The 21,054-nt window shown below is 37.2% G+C and overlaps 2 protein-coding genes across 4 annotated transcripts in view; one reads left to right on the top strand and one right to left on the bottom strand.

The window, feature by feature from the left end:
- Positions 1 to 5,255: 5,255 nt before the first annotated feature.
- Positions 5,256 to 12,880, top strand: tprg1l (tumor protein p63 regulated 1-like). The gene is made up of 6 exons (XM_048210710.1): positions 5,256 to 5,563; positions 7,217 to 7,308; positions 8,202 to 8,252; positions 8,333 to 8,458; positions 8,695 to 8,848; positions 11,969 to 12,880. Exons 1-6 carry the CDS (start codon positions 5,363 to 5,365, stop codon positions 12,161 to 12,163), a joined length of 819 nt encoding a protein of 272 aa, XP_048066667.1. The 5' UTR covers positions 5,256 to 5,362; the 3' UTR covers positions 12,164 to 12,880.
- Positions 12,881 to 17,568: 4,688 nt separating this feature from the next.
- wrap73 (WD repeat containing, antisense to TP73) overlaps positions 17,569 to 21,054 on the bottom strand; it is a 33,792-nt gene continuing 30,306 nt past the window's right edge. For all 3 annotated transcript variants that reach the window (XM_048210709.1, XM_048210707.1, XM_048210708.1), the window contains exon 13: positions 17,569 to 18,219. In XM_048210709.1, the coding sequence (XP_048066666.1) occupies positions 18,110 to 18,219 (110 nt within the window). In that variant the 3' untranslated portion in view covers positions 17,569 to 18,109. The remainder of the gene's footprint in view (positions 18,220 to 21,054) is intronic.

Raw genomic sequence — 21,054 nt, 5'->3', positions numbered from 1 at the left:
CAGACCTTGTTTAGCGTTCATTCGCTCGGACCGTAATGAGCTCTTGTAGCGGATATGAATAGGCCTATCCAACTATTGTGAAAACACTAATTAATAGATCGGTAACAAGATCAACAGTTTAATACATTAAATTGTCAAGCACATATAATACATAAGACCAGCTAGGGTGCGATTTGTGAAAAAAACAGAGGGGGGATGTTTTGAATTTTTTTTTTTTTTTTTTTTTTTTTGATAAAAACCACAGTGGAGCTATACTATTTTTGGCATCTGTTACAACATTTTTACAAAAAATCATCTGATTTAACCTTGAGATTTGAAGTATTAGAAAGCTTAAATATTTGCACCACTATCTACAATGACACTAATAATTCTTAATTTCTGATAGAAATGCAAAATCAATCGGTAGTTATTAATAGAATAACGAGACACAAACATTTATATTCAATCGAGTTTGGTCCCATTTATTTGTGATCACAGTGCATACACATACAAACTTTTAGTCCAAAAGTGCGCACATTTGCAGAAATACACGTTTACCTCAGATTTCATTCGATAGAATATAAGCCGGGCCGTACGCAGAGTTTCATAATTACTGAGGTCAAAAAAAGTAGTTTGTTAGGGGGGTATGGGGGAATGCTCCCCCGAGAAAATTTAGATTTCCCTGGTGTACATATGTGCATTTTTAAGACGTTTTAAGGCCAACAAAGTGGATAACAATAGCTTTAAATCCATGCCAACAAATACATCCATGCACAGTTTTGAGGCAGCTTTAATTGCATGTTTGGTAATTTCATGACTTAATTTACAACATAACAATAACGGTCATTGTTCGTAGTTTATTTTGCGCTTTGTTTAAGCTATAATAAAGTAATTATGCAGCGCGCCGGCGCATTTGCGCATGCAATTCTTGAGTGCGTGCCACGAGCACAGTATAACGGCTGATTGAACAGTCATGTTAATTTCTCTGAGTTTTACCGACAAAGCCTGACAACATCTCATCTGACCGCAGTTCACTGTTGTTCAACTGAAGCTCCCTCGTCACCTGTAGTCTACCTTTTCCGCGCTCGTTAGACTTGCTCCTGGCGTTGAGGCGAAGTCGGAATGCGCGTCTGGGAGGTGTCCCGTTTGTTGTGGTGGTAAAGAGACAGTTTTATATAAACGCAGCGTTTTACTTGGCGATGTTTTTAAAAAATATTTTTATTTTTGGTATTTTATGTGCTCTGTTGGTGGTTTGTGGAGTAGCATCACCCGGGGGGATATTTTTTAAAAATAATTCAGCAGAGGCAGGGATACATAGACCAGAAGGGGGGAAATCCCCCCAGAATCAGGTGGAGTTTGCAGAAAACAATTTGATTTTGTTACGAACCCCACTTTCAAAGCTCGTTAAGGGGGCAAGTAACATAGAAAGGACACGCGAGTCAAAAAGGCAATTTAAATGTTTATTAATACCACTGCACTCACGTGTCGAAGGCAACTGGTGAAGCACAGAATAATCAACTCACTGACACAAATACAATTAAAAAGTAAACAAAGAAGCACACAGATCAACAAGACATGAAAAGAAATACAAGGAAAATAAAACACAATACACAACTGACATCAGGACGCACACGGAGCTCATTTGAACACACCCGGTGACGACCGCAAGAGCTTCCCCTCAAGTTTGCGCCACGCTCATTGAGCTAAAGACAGTGGCAGTGACCGCTTGGCGACTGGAGTTCTGATGGAAACAGCACAAGATCGACACACTCAGCAGTACGCACCCACATCTACACTCTCCCGTCTTATACACATTTTTATGAGTTTTTAAAATATGTCTGTATAGCAACGTAAACCATATTTGTCATAACTTTGGCATATAATTATTAAAGAATAAAACAGTAAATAGAATAGAAAAAGAAATAGTAAAAAGTAAAATAGTAAAAAGAATAGAACATGAAAATCACCACAGTGGCACTTGGGGAGATGTAGAACAAGAATCAGGTGGAGTTTGCAGAAAAAAAATGATTTCATATTTTTATGAATTATTAAAATATGTCTGTATAGGAACGTAAAATTTGGCATATAATTATTAAAAAATAAAACAGTAAAACAACATGAAAATCACCACAGTGTTACTTGGGGAGATCTAGAACAAGTGGAGTTTGCAGAAAACAATTTGATGTCATATATTTTTATGAATTTTTAAAATATGTTTGTAGGCGGTAAATAGTCTATGGCTTTGACATATAATTCTAAAAAGAATAAAAGAGTAAAACAGTAGTCACCACAGTGGTACTTGGGGACATGTATAACAAGAATCAGGTGAAATTTGCAGTAAACTTTTTTTTTTTTTTTAAATGAATTTTAAAAATATTTTTTACCGATATTAAACACCTACCACGCAACCTCATGTAGACACGCAATACATTTTAAGCATAGATGGCGTGACCGCATACAGGTCGCGGGCGTGGCAGGTCGAATGACAGGCGCGTATGTCCGTGGCAGGTCGCGGGGCAGGCGCGTATAGCCGTGGCAGGTCGAATGACAGGCGCGTATAGCCGTGGCAGGTCGAGTGACAGGCGCATATATCTGTGGCAGGTCGAGTGACAGGCGCGTTTATCCGTGGCAGGTCGAGTGACAGGCGCGTATATCTGTGGCAGGTCGCGGGGCAGGCGCGTATAGCCGTGGCAGGTCGAGTGGCAGCGGTGGCAGGTCGAGTGACAGGCGCATAGCGGTGACAGGTCGAGTGGCAGCGGTGGCAGGTCGAGTGACAGGCGCATATAGCGGTGACAGGTCGAGTGGCAGCTGCCACTAGCGGTGACAGGTCGAGTGACAGGTCTCAGTGGCAGCTGCCCCTGCCACACAAAGATTTTACTCCCTCTCCATTGAGTTTCAAACTCCATTGCTTCCTCCTTCTTATATAAATCTCATTTGTTTAAAAGACTTCCGGAAAACACGCGGATCTCAACATAACAAAAGTGGGCGTATCTGTATTTGTGAGTGTTTTCATACTGGTGGGTGTTTATAAATCATGCAATGAAAATGATCCCCTTCACTCGACCCCAACCCTAAACCCTACCCACACTCTGATGTGGGCAAATCAGGTAACGCTCTCAAAAATGTCCCTCTGTTTATGGCCTCAGCACTGATCTGGTAACTCCTATTACTGTTCTGCAGAAACCTGTACTTGGATCAAAGTCAGACAAATTTTCTAACCAGAATGCATTGCTTTTGTCAGATGGCAGACGATTTTTGTGATGCCGCATGAAGTCAAACAAGCCTAACTGACTGTTCGCAAAGACCCGCCCCCTTTAGTTACTGTTGCTATGTCCGACAAGCCATGCCGATCTCTTGCCACACGTCATGTTTTCACGCAGTGAAAAATACATCGTGGAACCGGTCATCTCTTCCTACTCGTTCATTTATAGCATCAAATAAACATGAATGAACATCATAAGTAAATTAAGGAATGTTGTTTTAATCGCGGAAAGATGTCAGTACCTACCTTTTTTTAAGTTCAAGTCCACCTATGTTAATCTGCTAACTCAATTACATTGCATATGCTGGTCGCATGGTTTTAGGATAAACCATTTTTTGTTTTCAGGGGTGTGTTTGGTTAGTAACATACACTATATTGCCAAAAGTTTTGGGACACCTATCTTTACGTGCTCATGAACTTTAATGACATCCCATTCTTAATCCGTAGGGTTTAATATGGAGTTGGCCCATCTTTTGCAGCTATAACAGCTTCAACTCTTCTGGGAAGGCTTTCTACAAGGTTTATGGGACTGGGATTTTTTGATCATTCTTCTAGAAGTGCATTTGTGAGGTCAGGCAGTGATGTTGGTGAGAAGGCCTGGCTCACAGTCTCCGTTCTAATTCATCCCAAAGGTGTTCTGTCGGGTTGAGGTCAGGTCTCTGTGCAGGTCACACCTCCACACCAAACTCGCTCATCCATGTCTTTATGGACCTTGTTTTGTGCACTGGTGCGCAGTCATGTTGGAGCAGGAAGGGGTCATCCCCAAACTGTTCCCACAAAGTTGGGAGCATGAAATTGTCCAAAATGTCTTGGTATGCTGAAGCTTTAAGAGTTCCTTTCACTGGAACTAAGGGGCCAAGCCCAACCCCTGAAAAACAACCCCACACCATAAACCCCCTCCACCAAACTTTACACTTGGCACAATGCAGTCAGGCAAGTACCGTTCTCCTGGCAACCACCAAAGCCAGACTCGTCCATTGGATTGTCAGACAGAGAAGCGTGATTCGTCACTCCAGAGAACACGTCTCCAATGCTCTAGAGTCCAGTGGCGGTGTGCTTTACACCACTTGCATTGCACTTGGTGATGTAAGGCTTGGATGCAGCTGCTCGGCCATGGAAACCCATTCCATGAAGCTCTCAATGCACTGTTCTTGAGCTAATCTGAAGGCCACATGAAGTTTGGAGGTCTGTAGCTATTGACTCTGCAGAAAGTTGGCGACTTCTGCGCACTGTGTGCCTCAGCATGCACTGACCCCGCTCTGTGATTTTACGTGGCCTACCACTTAATGGCTGAGTTGCTGTTGTTCCCAATTGCTTCCACTTTGTTATGATACCACTAACAGTTGACTGTGGAATATTTAGTAGTGAGGAAATTGCACAGGTGGCAACCTATCACGGTACCACGCTTGAATTCACTGAGCTCCTGAGAGTGACCTGTTCTTTCACAAATGTTTGTAGAAGCAGTCTGCATGACTAGGTGCTTGATTTTATACACCTGTGGCCATGGAAGTGATTGGAACACTTGAATTCAATGATTTGGAGGGGTGTCCCAATACTGTTGGCAATATAGTGTAGTAGACAGTAATTTTTTACAGACATTATTAAAATGAAATATTTTCTCAATTGAAAAAAATTTAAATCAAGTCTATTTTTCTAAGGTATTTTAGATAGTAGAAATAAATTTAATATGGATATTCTTGACTTTAAAGTTTTTATTCATTATTTTGAACCCAATAGCCACTCACTTCAAAAAGCAGATCTTGCCAAAACTGTAATTTGGGATCATAAAGTTAATTTCAAACTAAATGAAAAACAGGGTGCATATTGTTGTGAGATTAAATGCCTTCTATTAATGTGATATTAATGAAGACAGTCGTTAGGGAAAAAAAAATTATAATTATCATCAATGGACATTAAATGTACCCTAAATTATAGAACGACGCCTGAACTGTTTATTTAAACATCCGAATGAAGCCGCTAACTCATAAACGGAACGGGTCCCTTTAAATCCCCTGTAGAGTGGAGCAGGTGGGCGTTCCTCTGCGCAACACAGCGCTGCTGGAACTGAGCGGAATCTCTTCTTCTCAGACACTTTCAGCTTGTGCTCGACGCTTTAGTGAAATGCTGCAGCTGAATGACAGTGTAGATCCTGAGAGCCCGGGCGCGGCTATCTTACACGCGGGGGACTGTGATGATGGACTGGAGGTGGCGGCCCGAGCTGGAGCTTCAGTGGCCTGCTGCACCCCGCTACAGACCCTCACGCCTTTCCATGTTCACAACCCAACCATGCGAGCTAAAGTCAAAGACTACTTCGTCTTTAGGGTGAGTAATTGGGTATTTGCTACAAAACGTCCGGACACGGCAGTCAAGGTTGTAATCTGTGAATGTTTTGTTTCTTAGTGTTTTGTTGACTAGACAAGGATGTATGTCAAAACACAGGAAGCTTCCTACGTAGACAGCATAGATGAGCGTCATAGGCACGTTGATCGCGTTTATCGAAGGAGCGCAGTGACAAGGAACAAAACCCACAGAGTTTAAACGCTTAATTGTGTTTAATTTGACACGCGCTGTAAAAACGCAAGAAAAATAGGCCATAATGCACCTTCTTTGCTCGAAAATGCTGTCTACGTAGGGAGCACAGCAGGTTTTGTGACACCTCCATTGATTTGTGACCTTAAACAGCAGCCTCTTTTTAGCTAAATGATGTCAGATAGCAGTACATACAGTGACCTTGTAACATTAATATGAAACTATAATTATGAAGCCCACCTAACATTACAAAACTTGCTAACTGTGATAGTATTCAGATAAAGTTGATTATTTTTACAAAAAAAAAAAAAAAAAAAGAAGGGGTAAAGACAGTATCTTAGGCTATAAATTAACATCAGTCATAAACACTTCAAAAAGATTCAAATTCTTTAGCATTTATGGTGCATATGAATTTTTTTTATTTTTTTTTGTAGACAAAGAGTCAAAATAAATGTGGTTTCCACTTGATGCTTTTGCTGGGAGTTTTAAAAATTATGTTAAAAATTAAATGGTGTTCATGTTCTATTACAAAATACTTTTGTTTTCATTTTGTTTCGTTTCTAAATTGCTTTGTATAAAAATGTCTGCTAAATGAATAAATCTAAAAGGAGCATATGAGTTTTGTGTGTGGTTTCAGCTGGTTCAAAATTTAAACATACATATAGTATAAACTTTAATGAAAATTAATTTATGCATCATTATTATTATTAAGTGTGACCAAAAAACACATTTTCTGTTCATTATTAACTATGACTTTTGCCTCAATAAAGTCCTAATTAGTGCTTATTAATAATTAGTAAGGTAGTTGTTAAGTTTAGGTATGGGTAGGATTAAGGGATGTAGAATATGATCATGCAGAATAAGGCATTAATATGTGCTTTTTAAGTACTAATAAACAGCCAATATCCTAGTAATATGCATGCTAATAAGCAACTAATTAATGGTGAGAACTGGACCCTGAACTTAAAGGGTTAGTTCACACAAAAATGAAATTTCTGTCATTAATTACTCACCTTCATAGACTCGTCCATAGACAGCAATATAATTACCGCTTTTAAGGTCCAGAAAGGTACTAAAGATATCGTTAAAAGTGCAGTGGTTCAATCTTTATTTTATTAAGTGTTGAGAATACTTTTTGTGTGCAAAAACAAAACAAAAATAACTTTATTCAACAATATCTTCTCTTCTGTGTCATTCTCATACACTGTTTACGTTCAGCGCTTCCAGGTTCTACGTCAGAAATCCGGCTCATTATTGGCCGGCTCCTGCGTCAGCATCACACGCATGCGTTGACTTTGAATAAAGTAGTTATTTTTGTTTTTTTTTTAACAATGTCTTTAGTACCTTTTATATATATATATCTCTGTAAAAATATATTTTTACATTCATGCTAATTTAGATATTTTCAAACATCTAAAATAGTTGTTCTGTTTGTTCTCGTCCCAGCCAGGAACCATAGAGCAGGCAGTCAATGATATCCGCACGGTTGCCTTGCCTTCAGAAGACGGAGAGGTTCTTAGTGTGTGGCTGCTAGCAGAGTGAGTCTATTGCTGTCCTTTCTTTGGACATCCACAGATTGAAGCATAATTTCATTTTTACTACCATTGCATGCGATTTTAAAGGGTTAGTTCACCCAAAAATGAAAATAATGTCATTTATTACTCACCCTCATGCCGTTCCACACCCGTAAAACCTTCGTTAATCTTCGGAACACAAATTAAGATATTTTTGTTGAAATCCGATCGCTCAGTGAGGCCTGCATAGCCAGTAATGACATTTCCTCTCTCAAGATCCATTAATGTACTAAAAACATATTTAAATCAGTTCATGTGAGTACAGTGGCTCAATATTAATATTATAAAGCGACGAGAATATTTTTGGTGTGCCAAAAAAAACAAAGTAACATCTTATATAGTGATGGCCGATTTCAAAACACTGCTTCAGGAAGCTTTAGAGCATAATGAATCAGTGTGTCGAATCATGATTCAGATCTCGTGTCAAACCTCCAAACTGCTGAAATCATGTGACTTTGGTGCTCCGAACCACTGATTCAACACAAAAGATTCATAACGCTTCATAAATATGTTTTTAGTACATTAATGGATCTTGAGAGATGAAACGTCATTGCTGGCTATGCAGGCCTCACTGAGCCATCGGATTTCAACAAAAATATCTTAATTTGTGTTCCGAAGATTAACGAAGGTCTTACGGGTGTGGAACGACATGAGGGTGAGTAATAAATGACAGAATTTTCATTTTTGGGTGAACTAACCCTTTAAGTACAGTGTGAATTTACTGAAAAGTGATCCGCCAGTACCATAACATGCATCAAAATACTGTGATATTACCATCTAATAACATCAAGAATTACCTCTTGATAAAAACTGACAGATGTAAACCAGATCCATGTCCTCTTTTTATTTTACCACAGAATTGATCACTGGAACAATGAAAAAGAGAGACTGGTACTTATAACTGAGAGGTACGAAAGTAATTAATTATTGAAAATGACATTAGCAGCAGGAAGTCAGTCCTGAATGAGCTGCTTCTGTTATGTTGTAGGTCTTTGTTGGTGTGCAAATATGACTTCATAAACCTCCAGTGTCACCAGGTCATCAGAATTTCCTTGAACGCTGTTGACACAATCTCTGTCGGCGAGTTTGAGTTTCCTCCAAAATCCCTCAACAAGTAAGACGCTTTCATTCTCAAGCACACAGTTCTGTTGATGTGACTTTGTACATTTTTGGCCCACTATAGCTGCTCAACATCTAGACAAATATCTGAGGGTTTTCTCAACATTTTGTTAATTACCCAAACATATTAATTGACACATTATATAACAAACATTTAAAAACAAAACAAAATGAGATTTAGGTAGTATTATACTGCAGGATAGTAGTATGATCAGGTGTGTGTGTGTGAAGGAGAGAGGGAACCGGAATCCGTGTCCAGTGGGATAAGCGACCAAGACCTTCGTTCATAAATCGCTGGAACCCCTGGTCCACTGACATCCCCTTCGCCACCTTCACTGAACACCCCATGGCACACGCAGATGAAAAGGTGGCTTCCCTCTGCCAGGTAAATGTGCCTTCAATGTAGTGTTGTCAAAAATATTGTTTTTTTCCTTCTCTATACATATCGATACTGAATTGTTTGAAACTGTTTCAATACTCATTTTCCACATTATTGATACACTGGTACCAGCTGTGTTCTTGCTCTCCAATATCAAGCTGACACACACTGCAGTGTATTTTAATATAAGTTATAAGTTTATAGACCATGCAGTGCAATGCATGGAGTGTGGCACTGTGTTCTCTAGAAATTTTAAAATTTGGTTGTTGAATCAAAATTGTGAACATTTATAGGGATTTTAGTATATTAATTTTGTATTTATGTATTGATCTCTTTTTATTTTTTACATCAACCTTGATTAAATTAATAAAGAGTGAACGAATGGACATGAGAGGTTCATGATTCGATGTTTTCAACATTTTAGAGGTAATGCAGTGATCATCTGTGCCTGTGCTGCCTGTGCTGTGAGTTTAACATGCATTTGAGAACGCAGCACGTAAAGTTACACTTTTTCACATGTGCATAATGATTGCAGAAGTGTCTGTAAACCTGCTGTCCTAGAAACTAGAAAATAAAATATTTAATATACTTATGAAATATTCATTTTTTTATTTTACAGTGCAGTTGTATTACAATAGTAATGTTTCTATCTTGGAATAATTATAATAGTTATGTAATTGTGGTTATTATTATTATTATTATATAATCCTACTCAGAGCTATCGGGTCAAAAGAATCTCAGACAGTTTCTGTTGATAAGATACTTTGTCTATCATCAGAAGTAAATTAACTTGGATACGGATCAAATTTTGAACAATGTTCTGAATGTGGCAATTTTTCCTCAAAATGAAAAAGTTTAGTATTGTGACAACACTACTTCTTACAAAGGCCAATTTTAAAACCCTTTAAAGGGTTCGTTCACCCCAAAATTAAAATTTTGTCAATAATAACTCACCCTCATGATGTTCTAAACCTGTGAGACTTTCGTTCATCTTCGGAACACAAATCTTTTTGATGAAATCTGAGAGCTTTCTGTCCCTCCATCAGTGTTGCCAAGTCTGCGGTTTTCCTGCGGAATTGGGCTACTTTTACACTGTTGCCGTGGGTTGTTTTTCATGTCTGCGGGTTGAAACAAACTTGAATAACATGAAATTTAGCCCCTGAATAGCGAATTTTACCAGGGGAGCCCCGCCAAAAACGAGGCTTTTACCCCCTGGAACTTGATTTTTACCAGGGGACCCCCCTGAAACGCCATTGGGCTAGTTTTGGACTAGTTTTGAGTAGCAATTGGGCGAGTTTTGTTGAGAAAACCTGGCAACCCTGCCCTCCATTGACTGCTTTTGCAACCACCACTTTGACTTTTCAAAAAGTTCATAAAGAGATTGGAAAACTAATCCAAATGAATCGAGCGGTTTAGTCCAAATTTTCTGAAGAGTCTTGATTGCTTTATATGATGAACAGATTGAAATTAGGCTTTTATTCACATATAAACATTGATCAGCGAACATAAACAGAAACTCAACCGAACCTGAATGATGCACAAAAGTGAACCTCTTCCAGAAGCTCAAACGTGCTGCATGCTTTATTATAAAAAGTGACTTGAGTCCTTTCAGAAAATTTGGACTAAACCGCTTGATTCATATGGATTAGTTTTCTGATCTCTTTTTGAAGTGTCAAAGTAGTAGTTGCAAAGGCAGTCAATGGAGGGACAGAAATCTCAGATTTTATCAAAAAGATCTTCATTTGTATTCCGAAGATGAACGAAAGTCTTACAGGTTTAGAACGACATGAGGCTGAGTAATTAATGACAGAACTGAATTATAACCCTTTAAGGAAATTTGAAAAAAATCATGATGGTATCCATAACTAGAATTTCACAATTCACAAAAGGAAAATGTGAGTGGTGTTCGCCCCTCAAAATCCTTCAGCAGTCAACTTAGCAATCAAAGACTGCAGGCTTTGCCCAACTTCAAGAAATCTTTTGCAATCTCAGGGATGCAAAAGCTTACACAGTTTTTAACTAAAAACAGAAAACCTTTTATGTGTTTTGGCATGTCATTTACACAAAAACTGCATCTTGGGGGCCTGAAAATGGAAACTTTTGAAAACGGGTTTCAAAGTGCAAGTTTTTGAAAAAAAATTACCTTTGGTGTCTCTGTGTTACGGAAGAGGATTAGGGCCAAGCAATAATAATAATAAAAAAAACATCTCGAGATTAAAGTTGTTAAATTTCGAAAAAAAAAACTCGTTAAATTTCAATTAAAAAAGTCGAAATAAAATGTTGAGAATAAACTCATTAAATTACTAGAAAAAAGTCGAGATAAAATGTTGAGAATAAACTCATTAAATTATGAGAAAAAAACGTTAAATTTCGAGAAAAGTCGAAAGAGAAGTTTGAGAATAAAGTCGAAAGAGAAGTTTGAGAATAAAGTCATTAAATTACGAGAAAAAAGTTGTTAAATTACGAGAACAAATTCGTTAAATTACGAGAAAAAAGTCGAGAAAATGTTGAGAATAAAGTCATAATTTAATGAGTTTATTCTCAACATTTTATCTCGACTTTTTTCTCGAAATTTAATGAGTTTTTCTCTCATAATTTAACGAATTTGTTCTCGTAATTTAACGACTTTATTCTCAACTTTTTTCTCGAAATTTAACAAGTTTATTCTCAACATTTTTATTTCGACTTTTTTCTCGAAATTTAAAAACTTTAATCTCGAGATGGTTTTAATTTTTTATTATTGCTTGGCCCTAATCCTCTTCCGTACTGTGTAAACAACAAAAATGCAAATTTGTAAAAACTGTGACGTCACGTGTATCTGTATTACGTGTTCGGTTCTATAAGCATGTAGTTTTTCTTTACAAATTGACATCGCCAACTACTGGCCTGGCAGCATAATACAGCATTTTTAATTGTTTTTGCAGATCCGTGTGAACTGGGATCGTTTTGACAACATTGTTGTCTGTACATGAAAAACACACACACACAAAAAAAATCAGTTTTTATTACATCATTGTCATGTAAACGTACCCTTAATCTCAGATGCTAAAATCATTCAGCGTGCTCTTCATACTTTGCTATATGCATAGGAAGACCGAAAAAAGATTTCATTCTCCTCCATTTCAGCTTGAGAATTTCAAGACCCAGCTCATCCAGGCTGTGAAAAAAGCCCATAAAGAATTCCCTATCCCAGGACGAGCCAATGGCGTGCTGATACTGGAGCGGCCCCTCCTTATCGAGACTTACCTGGGCATCATGTCCTTTATCAACAATGAAGCCAAACTGGGCTACGCCATGACAAGGGGAAAAATCGGCTTTTAACTACTGAATTCTCCCTCCATCTCCGTCATCCTCCAGTCAAGTGCTGTTTTTGAGTGATACTGCTACACTCGAGTATGTGAGTTGAGTACATACTACTTGTTTTGTTGTTTGTTTGGATGTATATAGCGTGTGAAATGTGCCAGGCAGTAAGACATGGTCACTGCAGCAGGATGTGCCTGGATTAACCCGATGCCAATCTACATGCCCTCTTCCTCTATTCACATGTAGTAAAAAAGCCTTTCTAATTTGGTCGAATGATTTAGAGAGGCAGTTTGTGTCTGTTTTATGGCATGCTTTGATGACCATTGAATATTTTTAACAAATATTGTGGCAGTCGACTAGTTTGTAGGTTGATTTGAATGACTTAAGGAAGTCTTTTTCAGTTTAGATATGTTTAGGGTTCACCTGACCCCACTCTGCTGACTTTCTAAAGGGGGCATTTAGATAATGACATGTTCTTGCCTTTGAAAACAGCTTGACTGTGTGCACTGGAACAAAACCCTGGGGTTTCGAGATGCGTTTTTAAAAAAAGTTGAAAAGCTAAAAAAGCCAATACTAATAGAAGGATGCTCAGAAAAACAAAAAACAAACAAACAAACAAAAATACATAATGCAATGCAATGACCGAAGACATATATCTGCATGTGTATGACTATAGTGCAGATTGAAAAAGAAAAAAAAAAAAACATTTCAAAAGTGTTTTACCAAGTGAACAGTCAAAACAGTTAAAGCACAGTTTGCTAATTAAAGCATTGCAGCCAAAAATATAAATTATAAAAACTTTCTGACCTCAGGGTTAGGGCTAAGACTTGTTGCGTTTACTTTTAAATGTAGGTTTTCCAGTTGAAGCGATGAAATGGGAGTAGTAACAGATTTTTCTTCCAATGTTGTGATGTACGTTGAGTGTATTGGATTATCAAAAAACCAAAAAAATGTAAGGATGGGACTTGGGTTGTATGAATAGGTTGTTGATTGGATGTTGAGTTGTGGGTGTGGCAATTAAAAGTAGAGGCAGCTGAACGCGAGTTTGCAGGGGGTGGGTTTAAGCAGACTAACGTCCGAACTCGTATAATGTATAGTAAGTACTACATCTGGTTTGAATGAAACTTACTTAGCAACCATTAAAAAATGCATTCTGTATAGTATGAATGTATGTAGTTGTGATGAGCAGGGCAGACCTCTCGTCCTTCACTGTCGTCGCTCCTCCTTTTATGCTTCCGTAGCTCCTCCGTGAGAGACTCGAGGCCGGTGCGACTCGCAGCTGAAGATCGTTAACACTCGCGTCACCGGCCTCGCGCCATTCCCTCACGGCTCTCGCCTGCCCTGCTCGTCACAGTAGTATGAATGAAATTTGGATGTACTACATCTGCCATGTTTTCACTGTCATGTGACCTTCTAGTGTCAGTTGTGTCCCTTCACAGCCATGCACAAATCCTCTCCCGTGGCCTTATGGGATAGTATAGGGTCCATCAAATGCGCACTTCAGAATTTCGGCGGAAGTAGTAGGTTATCAGGGGACTACTGTTTTTGAATACTGTGCACTTGGACAAACTACTCTGTTGGCGTACTGTTTTCCGCGTATGATATAGTAGGGAAGTATTCGATTTCGGACGCAGTTTAAATAATTGGAGGAATCGGCTTATGTCACCAGATAGAAGTCTGTCGTTTTCACCGGAAGGTCCAGTTATGGTATTTTCATTAAACATTACGAGGTCAAAAACAATTTTCAAAATTGCAATATGCACAGATGGATTGTTTATAATAAGGTTTATAATATTAGAAAATAGGGTGATTATTATTTTTTTTTCATTTCATGCCAACTTTAAATACTAGTGGAGTTTGGAGATTCGTCAATTTTAAAATGTTGTACTTCATTCATAAGACAAAACAGAATTTGTGATTTTTTTTTTTTTTTTTTTTTTTTTGGTAAATTAACGCATTTAAAGCGGAACTCAGTAAGATTTGCGAAGCTCCCCCTACAGGTTCCTTCAGTGAATCACACTGTCGTAAATACTCCAAGCGCAGCTCTGGACTAAAACGACTACAACGCTCACCGGCGCAGTAGTTTTGCAAATACAGTACAAGAAATCTCGATGGAGGTGGGTAATTTTCGAAATTGTCTTATAAAGTCACAATATATACATTGTTTTTGAATTACCGTAAAGCATTTTGTCACTCTCGCGTGAACATGAGGCGAGATTGTGTCGGGTCGGCGCAGCTCAACTTGCAAGTGCTGTTTTCTAGCGTAGACGTGCCAGAGGGGGTTAGTGCTCGCCTCAAACACACCACTACAAGTCAGTTAACCATCGTAAGGACTTAGAAAACTATTTATGAAGGTAAAAAAAGTTACTTAGTTCTGCTTTAAAGGTTTATAGTAAAATTACTATTAAATTAATAGTAAAGTATGAGTCTCCATAAACTTCTGGCATCTGAGCCACTAAAGATGCAGTGGTGTAATTTTATTTTTTTAATTAATAAATTAAGTAAATGTATATATTATGAAGGGAAAGTGTCCAAATAAATTCATATACCAGTATATGCAAGTCATTTTACACCAGACTGCTTTGCACATGAGGGTCAGTAAAACAGGATTTGCACAGAAGTTGATTCTCAAGAGATGGACCAATACCAGCTGTTCATGATTTAATTTCATATATATTTCGTGATGTTTGCAAATTGTCTTTGTGAATGTGTTTCGTTAGCACGTTGCTAATGTACTGTTAAATGTGACTAAAGTTATCATTGTTTCTTACTGTATTCACGGAGACCAGAGCCATGTCGTTATTTTCATTTTTAACCCAAAAACGCTTGCAGTCTGTAGAATTCTGAGTCTCTCCAACAGTGTGTTGCTTTAGCCACGTTAGCCGTGCAGCACACTAACAAACTCTTTCAGAATCTAATGTTAGCAAACATTAACCCAAAATAAATGCCGTTCCTACGTGATCTGATATGCTGCATCACCAACAGTTTGTAATGATCCATTTTGAGAGTTATATTTGCTGTGTGAGCTTCTCCTATTTATGCCTCAGTGTATTGGAATTGAGAGCTTAGGGGCGGGGAGTACGAGCTCATTTGCATTTAAAGGTACACACACCAAATCAGTGCATTTTTCTCCCACTCGAAAATAGGCAGTTAAAACATGGTATAATAAAAAATCCATTGGGTATTTTGAGCTGAAACGTCACAGACACATTCTGAGGACACCCGAGACTTATATTAAAACTTGTATAATAGGTCACATTTAATTCAAAGTATGCAATTGATCGCACATCGCTTTATGAACGATTTGGATGGAAATTCGTTCTGTTTGTTTGATGAATGGGGTCCAGTGTGACTAAAAAGGTTTCAAAGCTTGTCATAGAAAAACTGCATGCCTTCTGAACAGCACTACTATCAAATTAAAACTAAGGCTTGCATTCTGTAAAATGTATGTATGTTCTGTTCTGCAGTGCTCTGATAAGGTGTGCAACTCTTTGGACCTTTTCTGAAGATATTAATTAAAAAGAAATAATTTTTTTTTAGGTCTAGACCCATATATCTTTTAAATTCTTTTAAATTTAAATCTTTTAAATTCACATTCAGTACCATCGTCTTTACACAATTTATTTTCACAAAGAAATGACTGGGTCATATTTCACTCCAAAATTCTCAATTCTCAGTAATGTAATGTGAAAAATCTAATTCTCATTAGTGTAACAAAAAGTTATGAAAATAATTCTGTGAGGATACAACTTCATCTGCTTTCCAAACAGTATGATCTCTTCAGAAAAGCCTGTTTAAGTTACTAAGGAGCTTGTTTCTGCCACTAAATAAAACAAAACTTTATATCTCACAATTCAAGTTATATTCTTCCTTAAGAATTGCAAGTTATAAAGTCAGAAGTCATAATTCTGACTTTTTATGACTTAATTATGACTATAACTTGCAATTGTGAGTTAAATTCAATTAAACTTCAGAATTGCGAGTTAAAGTCAGAATTTTAAGATATAAACTCACAAATGCGAGGGAAAACATCAGAATTGTGAGATAAATTGTCGCAATTACTTTATTTCATGACGGAAATAAGCTTCCATAAGTTACCCCAACCCCCCCCCCCCACCCCGTGCCAAAAAAAAGAAAAATCATTGTTAGATTGAGAATAGTGTGTTCTCAAACATGTCCACAGGAAGCACCTGCCTGACATTTATTTTCACACTCTGTTCAAGTCCAGTGGCTGTGCATTTCAAAGTGAATTTCTTATTGTGGTTAATGTTAACCTCATGAAAAGTAGTGTACTACTGTTACACATGTTTATGTGCTTTATTGATTATTCATGCCTTATTTCTGCAACCTTCATGTAGACAAATTGTCTGTACTCTTATAAGTTACAGAAAATATTGATGATACTGGATACTACAACATTATTTAAAGCTAAAATGAAGTTATGCTTTTATTTATCTAAGGCCAATAGATATGCTGTTAATTTCTCAGGTGATGTTGGTCAACAGGTTGGCTTTAAATAAAACGTTTGCTTAAGGATGCATGACACGGAGGAACGTTCTGACCAGGAAGGTTTCCCGCTGTTGAGCGATTACGGGTTCAGAGTATTTTTCATGCTTATGCACTTTTGTTTTTGTTTGCTTTTTTGCTATGCATAAAGAAATAGTGGCTTGTTGAAATGAAATCTCTTGTTTGTTTTCTACATACATATTTTGTTTTAATGTAATGTAAAGTTGTGCATGAAGATTATGCCTGCAACTTGATATTTGTAGATCACAGCCTCAATTCACCGAAACGTAAGCACTTTTCCTCTGCTTAAACGCATGTCTTTTTTTGTTTTTGTTTTAAATGATAAATTGTTTGAATATCCATTCAACCATGGTATTACATTACAATACTGTTTCTATTACCCAAATAAAGCCTAGCTCTGAACTCTTCCACCAGGTTTCTGTTTAAAAATTGATTTACCTACTACCTGATATTTGTTTTTTGTTTTTGTAATTTATGTAATATAATCATGCTTTAAGTAAAATTATGGTTATTTTAATGCATTTCATTTGTTGGGACTCTTTCATTTGTTTCAAAATGATTTATGCAAGGGTGAATCTCAAAACCTGGCAAGAACAGAAACATCAAGACTATAGTCTTTTTACATCGAGAGATTTTGATGACAGTTAAGCACAATTATTTATTTTTTTTTTTTTTAGTATTTAATTGTATTTAGTGTATTGATGATTTAATTCAATTCTTATTTTAATTTTTAGATTTATTACAGTAATCCTTTAGCAGTCTATTACAGTAATAAGAATCATCACTAAGAAAAACATCCAGACAATATCTAAAGTAATAAGCATTTTTGTAAAATGTTCTTGTCAGGTGTTGTGAGACTCGCCTGTAATCTCTGTAAAAGAAAAACAATTGTGGGAAACAATGTAGAAAACTTTATTACAAACAGATCTAAGTTTTATAAAAATAAATCTAGTTTTGAAACATTGTCAGGAAAAACAATGAAATTCTACAGACATTATTGTCATGAAGCAAAAAGCTTCACATTCACAGCAACTCACATTCATCTATAAATCACAGCAGATCTAAAGTGACATAAATTAGATTTTCGATTGTATGATATACTTGGTCCTTCACAGAGCACGTGTATCAGCTATTTCGCTTGTCTAAGGCCTTAAGAAACAGATCTGAGTGAAAGCAGTTCATTTGCACCAGGCTGGTGGGGTAGAATCACACATATCTGATAAATATTTTACTCATAGCATGTGCTGTATTGACAATCAACATTTTGTGTCAAGATGAAAATGTTATAAAAACCCTACCTGAAAACCACAAAAGTGCTGAGGTATATCTGCAGACAGTGTTTTTGTCTTGAGTTCTTTGGAGATCAGATCTCTTACACGAGTCTCGTACTCAAATGCGAGCAGAGAGACTCTTGGGAGTGTGATGGAGTGCTTTGGTTTATTTCTCCTCCTCTGCTTCCATGTAACACAGACAGAGCTGCTCTTTTGAGAGGAGGATGAGTGAGCTGCCACTGCAGTGCCAAAATAGAGACTGAACCTGAAAACTGCCTGTGAGGAGAAACAGAGGAAGAAGTTAGACGTTTTCACACAACTTCTTTTTATGCAAGTAGCTTCCTGTATTGCTTAGGAGGTAACATATTTCCTAAAACAACTATATATGATCAGAAGTTGTAAAAAGGCTGATATACTCAAACCTGTGTCTGCGCATCAGTTATGTTTGATATTAATTGAAGAAATAATTTCCTTATAGAATGAATGGCAACAGTGATCAGCCTAATGAATGAATTGCTCAGGGATGCACTGATATTACAGTTCTGGCCAATATAAAAAGCTGTAATTATTATCATGTTATGACTGATAATATCATAATTGATAAGTTATGGCAGATAATAAAAAAATATAAAATGTAAAAAAATAAAACTATTTTGTCTACATAAATAAAACTAAAATCAATCCTATGAGTAAATTTAGGCATCACAAAAATGGATATTTATTTAGAGATGTGATATAGAAGATTCACTTAAAGGGGTGGTTGATTTATTTTTTTTTTAACTTTAGTTAGTGTGTAATGTTGTTGTTTGAGCAAAACAACATCTACAAAGTCAAAGTTCAATGCAAAGGGAGATATTTTGTTTTACAGAAAATCACTTTTTAAGGACTACAACAAAGGACTGGTAGGGACTACAATGAGCTTCTTCCTGGGTATCTAACCCTTAAATTTACATAAACCCCACCCCCGAGAACATGCAGCAAAGGGGGCGAGGCCATGTTGGGCTGCTTTAGAGAAGAGGAAGAGTTGTTGTAGTAGAGTGTTGTTACGATGGCGTCATTTTACGTCGGACTGCTTCACAAACGAGGGTCAATTCAACGCTGGATTTGCACAAAAGATTAACATGACGGCACATGCTAGTCAATGAGTTTAATCAACTCCACAGCAGCTACATAAATTTATCCACTAACCGTTCAGAAACGCCCAGTTTCATTCTAAAAGTTGTAACTTCTTTCTGAGTCTCTCCATCGGTGTCGACTCCGGTTTGAACAATGTAAGGCTGAACACCGTTACTGACAATCCTCATTTTGTCTGCGTGAGATTCTCCAGCTTTGTTGTTGTTGAGCTGTTAAAGCTCCGCCCTCTTCTGGAGCAGCAGCTCATTTGCATTTAAAGGGACACAAAAACGGCATGTTTTTGCTCACACCCAAATAGGGGCAAATTTGGCAAGCTATAATAAATGATCTGTGGGGTATTTTGAGTTTCACAGACACATTCTGGGGACATCAGAGACTTATATTACATCTTGTAAAAGGGGCATTATAGGTCCCCTTTAAATGAGAATTAGATGACAGCAAAGGTAATCTAAAAATCAAAACAAAAAATTTAATAAGCATGTATAATTAAATACCACTGATTAAATATCACTGATATTCACTGATACCAATTAAATAAATAATAATAATAAAAACATTCTAATATAAGCCAATAATTGATACGGTAACAACATTTGTTTTATTAATAGTTGTATATTCCTAGAATTAATTGCAGTGATTATTAATAAATGAAATTATGGACCATTTTCATCACACTAGCTTTGCTGTCATTTTATAAAGCATTAAGCAATGAGAGGTTGTACATTATAGTGATTTTACCATGGTTGATGGGCAAAAACATCTGCCTATGGGAAATCTGCACATCTTTTACATCAGTAGAAATTTACCACCCTATGTTCATCCAGAACTTCATGTGGTGATACGGGTGAAATATTTGTCACATTAAAGCCACTTAAATGAAAATATGAGAAAGAAAATCATGATTTTCTGACTGAAAATAAGGATTTTGTGACTGGTGCAATCTCACCAAGAAACAGACTGAGGGTGTGTCTCAATCAGTTCCCTAGCTCCCGAGCTCGTGAATCAGTATATCGTGTACGAATTCGGGCACTGATAAGGACAGTAAAAGATGCTGGTTCACTACACATTGGGACACTTATGACTCTATTTCCGGCGACGTGACAACGTCCTCATTGTACAACATCACTACTGGTATTTATGAACAACAACAGAGCTGATATTTTCTGACATTACTTGTAATGTTATTTAAAGTACATTATGATTAATTATTTGCTTACGTGCAACATTTCAGCCGTGAATAAATTATAAGTGTTAGCTAGATTATGTTCATTACCTGTCTAGCGATGTATGTTTATGCTGAAATATAGTAAAATAACGGTTTGTATTTTTAAAAACATCTATCGTATCGTTGTGTGTAGTGAGTTGGCTCACGTGATTCAAGTTTCGCGCTTCAGAACTTCCGTTAAAGGCAGGGTAGGTAAGAAATTTTGTTCCAAATTTGTTTAAACTTTCTATATATATACATGCATAATTAAAATGTAGGAACTCTGATAAAAAGAGTATAAAAATCGAGTGACTCTAGACCGTTTAATCTGTATTAAACACAGCTCATTATTTCCATCCGGGACGAAACATAGGATTGGCTTAGGCGGCTGTCACTCTCTCGCAACCATGGCAACCACCCTTTTGCCACACATGACCTGCCCACTTGCGCGCGCACGTTTGATTTGGGGAATCCAAGAGGCACGCGATCCTAGGAATACCAAAACAATGGCAGAGAAACAGCAAGCTAAATTCACAGTACCGGCCTATGCAGTTAGTGAAGGCAAACCAGGCAAAAAAGGAAGACAGTAACAGTACAAGAAAAGGCAATGATCAAAAAGTCTTTGGATAAACAAAGAAATAAAACGCGAGTTAATATCGGCGTGGCTTTCCAGCGATGGCGAGAACTGAGGGAACTCAAGGGGCTGAAAAGTGACTCCTTGATGGCTTTATTTCTGCTGGACAGGTAAATCTTTCTTTTTGTATTTTGATCAT

Source organism: Megalobrama amblycephala, linkage group LG12, assembly GCF_018812025.1.
Source record: "Megalobrama amblycephala isolate DHTTF-2021 linkage group LG12, ASM1881202v1, whole genome shotgun sequence".
NCBI lineage: Eukaryota > Metazoa > Chordata > Actinopteri > Cypriniformes > Xenocyprididae > Megalobrama > Megalobrama amblycephala.
Note: the sequence above shows the minus strand (reverse complement) of the source record. Positions and strands in the feature narration are given on the sequence as shown.

Excerpts from the sequence above, each read along its gene's own strand:
- tprg1l (XM_048210710.1), top strand. The coding sequence starts at position 5,363 with ATGCTGCAGCTGAATGACAGTGTAGATCCTGAGAGCCCGGGCGCGGCT. Across the intron at positions 8,253-8,332 it reads CTGGTACTTATAACTGAGAG|GTCTTTGTTGGTGTGCAAAT; the intron begins GTACGAAAGTAA and ends GTTATGTTGTAG. Across the intron at positions 8,459-8,694 it reads CCTCCAAAATCCCTCAACAA|GAGAGAGGGAACCGGAATCC; the intron begins GTAAGACGCTTT and ends GTGTGTGTGAAG.